The sequence below is a fragment of the Myotis myotis genome, unplaced genomic scaffold (assembly GCF_014108235.1).
Source record: "Myotis myotis isolate mMyoMyo1 unplaced genomic scaffold, mMyoMyo1.p scaffold_m19_p_12, whole genome shotgun sequence".
Taxonomy (NCBI): domain Eukaryota; kingdom Metazoa; phylum Chordata; class Mammalia; order Chiroptera; family Vespertilionidae; genus Myotis; species Myotis myotis.
The window spans coordinates 40376873-40386752 of NW_023416316.1; the positions used below are offsets into that span (position 1 = coordinate 40376873).

At 37.0% G+C, this 9880-nt stretch overlaps 1 protein-coding gene across 3 annotated transcripts in view; it reads left to right on the plus strand.

The window, feature by feature from the left end:
• ABHD17B (abhydrolase domain containing 17B, depalmitoylase) overlaps positions 1 to 3451 on the plus strand; it is a 48012-nt gene extending 44561 nt beyond the window's left edge. For all 3 annotated transcript variants that reach the window (XM_036330842.1, XM_036330841.1, XM_036330843.1), the window contains one exon: positions 1948 to 3451. In XM_036330842.1, coding sequence (XP_036186735.1) covers positions 1948 to 2167 — 220 coding nt within the window. In that variant the 3' untranslated portion in view covers positions 2168 to 3451. The remainder of the gene's footprint in view (positions 1 to 1947) is intronic.
• The last annotated feature ends 6429 nt before the right edge of the window (positions 3452 to 9880 follow it).

The following is a 9880-nucleotide window of genomic DNA, read 5'->3' on the forward strand; positions in this document are numbered from 1 at the left end:
AGGGATACTTCTACTGCTTCTTAAGACAAGATGGTAGTTCCCACCAATTCAAGAAGTGAGAATCTGGCAAATTTAAGTTTTCTTTTCTTTGCCTAATTGGCAACATTAAAGAGGATACTTTTTATGAATGATAGATGGACCAAAGGCCAAGTCATCACTTAGTTCTTTTTTTTTTTTAATTTTTTTAATATTGATTTCAGAGAGAGAGAGAGGAGAGAGAGAGCGAGAAAGAGAAAGAAACATAAGTGATAATCATTGATTGGCTGCCTCCTGCACGGCCCCTACTTGGGATCAAGCCTGCAATCCGAGCATGTGCCCTTGACCAGAATCGAACCTGGGACCCTTCAGTCCACAGGCCGACACTCTATCCACTGAGCCAAACCAGCTAGGGCATCACTTGATTCTTTATAAGAACATCAAGGGTCATTTTAAAAACTTCTTTTTTTTTTTCATCATTAGCAAGTCAGAAGTCACTTTTGAAGGGATGCTTATAGTACATGTGATTTTATCACCAGAACAGGCTATTGGAGGGAATTTGATTTTTATTTTCGGTTTGTTTTTGTTTTAGATAATGGTAGGTTGGAAGGTATGTCCATTACATTGCTTCTGTTTAGCTGAATCATAGAGATGATAGGAAGGTATTTGAGGTAATACTATTGCTGTAAAATTTATCTCTCTTGTCTGCCTCCCTCTTTCATTATTGCATCAACAGAGAGGACAGCACTAACAGTTTACTGTTAGAAAAAGACCTTTAGTATTGAATTGTCTGACAGCAAATAATATACCCAAACATTCTTTCCTTAACCAAATGCAGCCTTGAATAATTTCATTGATAATGTTTTTACTTTTTATAATTCTGTCCTCATTTTATGATTATAGTGCCCCCAAGCCTCCCTCCCTATCCCTCTCTCTCTGAATTTTTTAAGTTTTTTGTTTTGCTTTATGTGTAATCTCTGTAATTTATGTCTCCTTTGTGTTGCCTTTTAAATTCTGATTGTTTTGATCTCTGTCTTATGTTAGTGTAATCCTCTGATGTCTGGTAATTCTTGATTGTCTGCTCACAGTAAGGAAGAGGAACTAAAGTGCTGATCTGAAGCGGGTGATTAAGACTTGTTGACTGTGAGCTTCACTGTAGAGTGATCTGGTCAAGCCAATTAATTGGGGATCCCAACCCGAACCCCCATACCAATATTTATATATTTTTCCTTTTAAAGTGGGTATAGTCTCCAAAGAAGACTTTCTAAAACTCCCCCTTGGTGAATGAAGTCCTGGATGCCAGTTCTGGAAGCCCAGTAGGGAGAAAGGGTTCACAGCAGCCAGTATGTACATGCCCACTTGGCCTCTGATACCTCTGCCCTAAACCGTGTCTGGCAATCCCTTAGTCTACAAACCCCACAGTTTTGGGTGGAGTGCAGTTACCCTGCTGCAAAAAGTAGGGAAAGACGCTGACAGAGAGGGACCTAAATTATTTCTTTGAACAAATTGTAAATACTTCAATCACCCACCTTCACCCCCCTGTCATTTCCTAGTTTTCTCCTGTATTCCATGGTATAAATTGGGTTGGTTCTTCACTTTATCTTCTGTCCTCATAAAAATTGTTTTCTCCTATCTACTATTCAACTCCAAAATTTTTTATGTTTTATTACATTTGCTCTATTTTTGTGAGTTAATACCTTAAAACAAACAAACAAAAATCCTGCCATATATGAGTGCAGAAAGGTATGAAATTAGCATACTTGAAATGGTCCTTAGTTTCCTTGCAACCTCAGTTTTTCTGTGCAAGACATGAACATTGTATGTAAAGTGCTGTAGGGTTTGAATCATTTTAAATTCCTTCTGGATAGATTCTGGTTTTTGAATTATCTCTCTGATATAGCACAAGAAAGTTTGTTTTACATTCCTTTTCATAGTTAATTCATTGACTTTCCCCCTCCTTTTTCTCTACAGTATTGACAAAATCTCTAAAATAACCTCTCCAGTATTAATAATTCATGGGACTGAAGATGAAGTCATTGACTTTTCACATGGCCTTGCATTGTTTGAGCGTTGCCAAAGACCTGTGGAGCCTCTGTGGGTTGAAGGGGCAGGTCACAATGATGTGGAACTTTATGGACAATACCTTGAAAGGTTGAAACAGTTTGTGTCACAGGAATTGGTAAATTTGTAAAATCTGTAAATTTGCATACCGGGTTTTCTTTTGCTGAACTGCACTCTTTGGTAAAGAACATAAAACCTGAAGGTTTTGTTTGCAAATCATGTCAGTTGCCTTCATAAATGTACAGGTAATGATTTGTTTACAGACTTAATGAAGGTTTTAATTACCAGAACTATAACTGGAAATAACAGTGTCATGCAGTCGGGCTGTGTAATTTATATTTTTTTCTGTGAATTTTTTTTAACATCAAGATATAAGTACTGTATGAAATTTTAATTCTATGAAATCAAATGCTGTAAAAGTATTGCCAAATGCTTTTGCATATGAGAAACAAATTTATAAATATTTTTAAAACATCTCAATGTACCAAATCTTATCCTGGTATACAAATGTAATATTCTTTCAATAAAAAGCTGTATATCTGAAACAATTTAAGTACTGAGAAAACACACAAATTTACAAGAGATGACCTAAACCCTGTTGTACAGGAATAGAGGTGTAAACAGTTATTCTATTGTAAAGTACATTGGATTTTCTGTATTCCCTGGTTATCATACATTTTCTCCTCTAAAAAATAAAAAAAAAAATGATTTAAGTCTTAATTTTTATGCCATCTGTTAATTTACCAACTAGTTACCTTGTAAATGAGAAGTCACGATAGCACTGAATTTTAACTAGTTTTGATTTATAAGTTTGGTACTGTGAGGCAACTACTTAAAATTTTTATTTTAGTTATTTAAAAGGCATTTAGAGCTTCAAGAATGACTTTTGTATGCAACGTTGTTTTAAATTTTGCAGTACTCTTCATCATAAGAAAACCTGAAAGTCCATTGGATGCTCTTCAAGACCACAGACTGGCTTTAGTCCCTTTTCACTTTGGCTATTTTTAACAATAGGACCTATTGGTTTGGATTATTATCTAAGAATTTCATGGATTCACTCCTGATGTAGGAGATCAGAAAACATTTAATTCATAACTTTTATATTAACCAATGTAGTAAAAAATAAAACAAACAAAAACTAAGTTGCCTTTCCTTGAATGAATCATTCCTGAATTTAAAAAATGAAAGAAAAAGAAAAAATAAATTAATGGTATGTAGTCTAACTTGTAAATGAATGATATTGAAATAATACACACTGTGGATATTTTTAAGGCCTTACGTAGTTTTAATTGTTCTGCTTGTTCTGCGGTTATGTCTAAGACTATAGTATATGATTCTCTTCAAAGTATATCAAGTATTGTGAATGCTTTGGATCAGATGTGTCAAATTAACAGTAAAACAAATATACCACTCAGCTGTGCTTGTTTGCCTTCTTCCATGTTCTCTACCTCCTATAAAGGGTGAAGAAAAGTTACTGTTCATCTTAATAGTTCTATAGTTTTCTAAATTTTATTACTTCTTTCCTTTGGAGGGGTTTTTCTTTTTCAAGATTGTCTTGGAGCCTATACAATTCCTTCTTTGTACAACATACACCCCAGAGTTTAGCTGAGTGTTTTCTTTGATTAATTCCATATTCATACAATGAATATTTATTGCATGTTTAAAGCTTGCAAAACCTTAGGCCTGATAAAGATAGACATTGGCCATGTCTCATAGACTTCACAGTATAAGGTAGAGTCCCATGAAGTAGTTTTTCAACTGCGCTTTAAAAATGACTAAACCTGTGTGGCCAAGGTGAAACATTACTGGCTGAGGGGAATAGTATGTGGAAGCCTGGAAGAAGAATGGTGTATTTAAAATTAAGATTGGCCAGGGGTCAAATGGAAAGGATGGTATGAGGCTGGCAAGCTAGTAGGGGCACAGTTATATGTGGTATCATGGACCCTGATAACTGTCCTTGAAACAATAGAAAGCCATTGCTAGAAATATGAAACTGCATTTGTCAAAAGTTTGCAGACAAAATCTGGAGTTTTTAGCTTTATTAGAAATAATATAGAAGCCAACTTCAGAAACTGATTTATTCTTTTTGACAGAGTAGAACAAAGTGAAAATGGCAGATTAGAGCTCAGTATAAAAAATAACTATGGGCCTGGCCAGGTGGCTCAGTGGTTGAGAATCGACCTGTGAATCAAGAGGTCATGGTTCAATTCCAGGTCAGGGCACATGCCCAGGTTGCAGGCTCAATCCCCAGTGTGGGACATGCAGGAGACTGCCAATTAATGATTCTCATCATTGATGTTTCTCTCTCTCCCTCTCCCTTTCTCTCTGAAATAAAATATTTTTTAAAAAAAGAGAAAAGCAATCCTATAAAAAAAAAAAGTAAAGCATAGTTTTTGAATGTCAATGAGCTAAAAGCTGTTAAACTGGTTTTTTTCATTAGAGCCAGATAAGACTTGAAATGATTTTATACCCTCTATTTCCTCCTGTAGGCCATGTACTGAACTTGCAAAATACAATTATATAACATCTATTAAAAAGTTTTAGTAGTATGCTTTAAGAAATGAGATTCTTACATTAGAAAAATGGAAGAAATGCTGTTTAAATCTGATATTTTGCATCTAGTGATAAACTGTAAATTTCAGCTATTGTACTAAATGAATCTAGAGTTGTTATTTCTAAAATTACTGCTTAAGGCAGCTAATTAAAAAGGTAAGAAGGGTAGCTGGTAGTTCGAAAATTTTAAATGTACCTGCCAACTTGGTGGATTCATAGACTTTAAATCAAAACTTCTAATTAGCCTTTTATATTACAAACCTTTTCAGGTGATGTTTATAAATGTTTGTATTTAAACACTTAATTTCAAATTATGTAAATACAAGTTTAAAACTTTGGTCAAGTCAGACCATTTATATTCACCAAAGTTCAAGATTTTGGTGTGTGGTGTTCTTTTCTGGTATATTCTGGTTTGTCTTTGAGTCTGGAAGTCTAGGCCCCAAGCCTCCTACTTCCACCACTACCAAATAGAATGGGCAGGTGGGATGGACACAAGAAAATACTTAGATATCCCTGAATATATGTAATGCTATCACGAATGATAATGAAATTTGCTAATATCCAATGTAATACCAAGTACAAAAATATAGGTAAGTGATTACACCTCCATAAAATAAAATGTGAATGCCTATGGAATAAAACCAGAAGGGAATAAATACAGTGAAGTTTTTTGTCAAAGCAATAGTGGGGCATGTAGTAAGGATGGAGCCACAGTTGTTTAATAATTATTCACCTTACTAGCTATAGATAAGTTTTCTTACCCTGGGAAACTGGAGGATGAAACGGTTTAAAAAGATAAGATGCCTCAATAGGTCCATTGCTCAGAAAAATATATGTATTTTGAGAACAGGCCAAGGACAGGACACGCTTTGATTTGGTTGCTGTGCCCAGACCCTGACCCCCTCCAGGAGTTTGCCTCCAGAACACTGACAATTCTCCGATCCCAGGAACAGGCTGAATTGTTTGTAACATAGAAGGTTAGCCACCTTGTTCAGGGCTTTGAGCTCTGAAGGCCAGACTGCAGACCCTGCCCTCCCCTTTCCAGGTTACACTTGCAGCTCACAGCTGCATGCAGCTATCTTCTCCCTCGTGTGTGTATATAATCAGCCAACTTGCAAGAGGGGGGCGGGGGGGGGTTGGGGGAGGTCCAGTTTTAAAAGTTATCCTTTACGTTGCTATGGTATTTTTTTTATTATAAAAGAAGGGGAAGAAACTTTTTAAGAAGTTTAGGCCTCTGAAACCAGGACCCCAGTATAAACCAAGGAGAAGTAGCTCTCAGACATATTTTTATCCTGGCTGTCAGAGCAGCAAATACAAGTAGCCAAAAGAAGAAATTCCTTATATTTGGGTGTTTTTGAGGTTTGTTTGTTTTTAGTGTTTTTGTTTTGGCAAGGAATATAATGAATTGTACCATATAATATCTAAACTTACTCTCATGTAGTACTACATATAATGAAAGTATTTTCTAGGCAATGCCTACATATTACAACTATTCATGTTACAAATCCAACAATGCATTGTTGTAACTGTTATTTTACCATCTGCAATCATTTCTTCAGGCTAATATAGTTTTGCTCATTCATCTCATTTGTGCTGTTGGTGATTATATTACACATATATTACATTTCTATATGTATAAGCCCAACAATCAGGTACATACATATTGTTTTATAAAAATGCTTTTTAAATCGGACCCCCTGCTCAGTCAAAAATTCCCACATACTTTTTTTTGTTGTTAATCCTCACCCTAGGAATTTTTTTGCATTGATTTTTTTTTTTTTTTAGAGAGTGGAAAAGAGGGAGGGAGGGAAGAAGGGGGAGAGAGAGAGCGAAACATGGATGTGAGAGAGATACATCAATTAGTTGCCTCCTGCACACACCCCAACCAGGGCCATCAAACCTGCAACCCAGGTAGGTGCCCTTGACTGGGAATTGAACCTGAGACCCTTCCATGCACAGGCTAATGCTGTACCCAACTTAACTCCCCAAAATTTATACAATCCACAGACAGGTACAACCAGGGTTTGGAATCTACAGTTGGGAATGTGAAGATACTGTTTTCTATCCACGGTTGGTTGAATCTGCAGGTAGGAAATCCGGGATAGAAAGGGCTGGCTGTATTTATTTTAAAAAAACAAACAAACAAAAAAAACTGATTTAAGGGAACCCAGACAGTTCACATCTCTGTTTTTCAAGGGTCGACTGTGTATGTACCCTTCCCTTAATAACTGAAAGCTCCCTGGCAACCGAATTCATACTGTGTGAGAAGGAAATGTTCGAGAGAGGTAAGATTTCATTTTTGTTCATTTCAGAGTTTTAAGTCAATAAGATAGGTTTGTAATTTGCAGCTGTAACTTTATATTTTCCTTTTGTATTTTTAAATTATGTTAGAGAAGAAAATAGCAAAATTAACAATACAAGGGGGGATGGAAGGTAGGTCGTGTTTGGAAGCTTAGCCATACTAATTGATCTCGGAGCCACAGTATTATTACCAATTAAAGGGGATACTGATAATACCCAATTTGTCGACCTTGGAGGTATACTATGAAAATTAAATGACAATCCTAAATGGGAATTCTTTCAGTGCTCTCAAGGAATATAAAAATATAAGGGGTTGTTTATGTTCTAAAGATTGATCTATGTTTAGAAATTAAGAGGATCAGGTCATGAATTGTAGATAATTTGGAGGGAGTTTTTATTCTTGATAATGTGCCAACTTACTAACAAATTTGCAGAGAACACTCTTAAGTCTATGATGAAAGCTGGCCCATTTCTTACTTTAGCCATATTCATGTGACTGGTAGAATCTAAAGCAACCAAAAGTTCCTGTGTGTCAAGCCTTAAAAATGATGGTCCTTCCGGGGAAAGTGGCAACAGCTGAATGAGCCACAGCAAATGTGTGTTTTGTCCTGTCCAATCCTGTTCTCCTGACAGTTTGGCTCCAAATATGTACTATATTCCCCAAACATACTGTCTTTGTGTTCTGAGTTTTAAGAGTGAAACTAGAAATGCTGGAGGCAAGACAAATGATTTTGGGTCAGCTGACATGAAGTTCCCATGCTTCAGAAAAGATTTCATCTGTACTGGCAAATCCTGGGTGCTCGTATTTCCAGAGGTGGGGATAGGGGGGTGGAGGGAGTCCTGAATACATTTTTTTTCAATTACAGTTCTCCACTATTATAAGAATTATTCAAATTTAGTTTGTTAGAGGTTTGATGTTTAACTTTTAAATATTAATTACCAGCAGATGCTAACAAGATTTAATCTCTTACGGAGGATTTTAGAATGTAAACCCTTTTGTTTCTTAATGTAGTTCCCTTTCTAATGAAACAAACAAAAATGATCCACAACAAACTCTATATCTTGATCAAATTTTTATTATAATGTATTTTACTTTATTTTCTTTTAAAATATGACCTACAAGAATATATACTTTGGTCAAATTCTTATAATCTGTCTTTTATTTTATTACAATGTGTTGATCACAGAGTCACTACTTTGCTTTATCCAAAAACCAAAGGATTAAGATGGAGTAATTTTTTAAAGCAGCAGTTCAATCCAGAGGGACAATCCCATTAAAAAGATTGTCCAGGTAGAGTTACCATTCATTTAGCTGCCCTAAACACAAACTAATAAATACAAAATCTACTTCCAACTGTCCTGGAGTTCTCACAGTACTTCTCAGTGTTCACTTCAATCCCCTGTCAGGGCACAGACAAGAATCAACCAATGAATACATTAATAAGTAGAACAACAAACTGATGTGTTTTTCTATCTCTCCCCTCTCTCTAAAATCAAAAAAAATAATTAAATAAAACTCATTTTGCGAGAACTTAGAGAGAGGGGAAGGAGGCACACTTTGAAACTACTCTATGAAGAAAATATTTTTCTGCTCCCTAATGTGACAAAATGCATAAGTTAACAAATTTTATTTGATTTCAACTTCATCTGTACATGGTTTGTATATTTTCTGATTCCATCAACTGATTTACCTGTTTGTTTTTAATGAGGTTCTAAAATGCTATCTTAGTTTGTTACAGTTCTGAGAAAGAAGTTTTTAGGTTGGAATCCAAAAATGTTCTCCATCACCCACATTTCCTAAATTTTCCTACTTCCATGCCTGCCCCATCATAAAAGCTCTGCAAATTCCCAAAAAAGAAAAACTGGAAGTTGGAATAATAAACTCAATATAAGGAAAGAAGTATATTTAAATGTACGAGAAATCTTCACGGAGGAGTTAAAATTTGCTCGTCCTTAAGTGTTCAATATAATATAATTGACCAAGTTACTTGTTATAGTTGGCTTTCAGTCTGCACAATGCTGCTGACATCAAAGGATATTTGATAATCCTATGAGATGGTATATGTGAAAGAGCACTTAAAATTGCAATGCTATATTTAATTCTAATGAGTGTTATTATTATACAAAAGTGAACATGATAACTGTATAAAATATTCCATTCATGCTTCCAATAAGATGCTGTTGTTACCTTACTTATATTCCTCACTCTTGCTACTTGAGTGCACACAGGCCCAATTCTTAAAATTCTAAAAACCAAACAATTGTCTTACTAGCTGTGTGACTCTATGCAATCCTATCTAAAACTCAGTGTCCTCATCTGTACATGGTTGCAGCATGACACCTGTTCAGCCTACTTTACTGGGTCTTCTAAAAAAAATCTACATATATAAAACCCTAACATTCATAGACCAAACAATCGGTTGCTATGATGTGTGCTGACCACCAGGGGGCGTGCACAGACCATGGTGGTCCTCAGCAGCAGGCGGCAGAGCACAGAACAGGGTGGGCGTTGGCCACGGCAGGATGGTGGAGCAGGTGAGCGGGGGCGCCAGACCAAGGCGGGTCGCTGTCATCAGGGCAAGCCTCTGGTGGTTACTGAAAATTCTTTGCTCCCATGCATGAGCCGCGGTCCTGCCTGGAACTCGCACCTGCTGCTGGTGCCAGCTCCACTCGCACCTACTGCCAGCTCCCAGTGCCAGCCCTGATCTCCCCTCAGGGCTTCTCCAGCTCCCCCTACTCATGAGGGGCAATTGGAGCAGCAGCCGCCTCTCACACCCCCTGATGGCGCCGGCCCCAATTGCTCCATGCTGTCAGCAGGTGCAAGCGGGGCCAGCACTGTCAGCACGTGGGAGTAGTGGTAGCGCGAGTGGGACTGTCAGCAGACAGGGGACTGGGGGCTGCAGTGAAAGGGGCCCAGCAGGGACATGGAGGATGGCCTGAGAACTGCCCCTGTGCCCACCGCAGCCTCGTGGTCCACACTTCCTTTCAG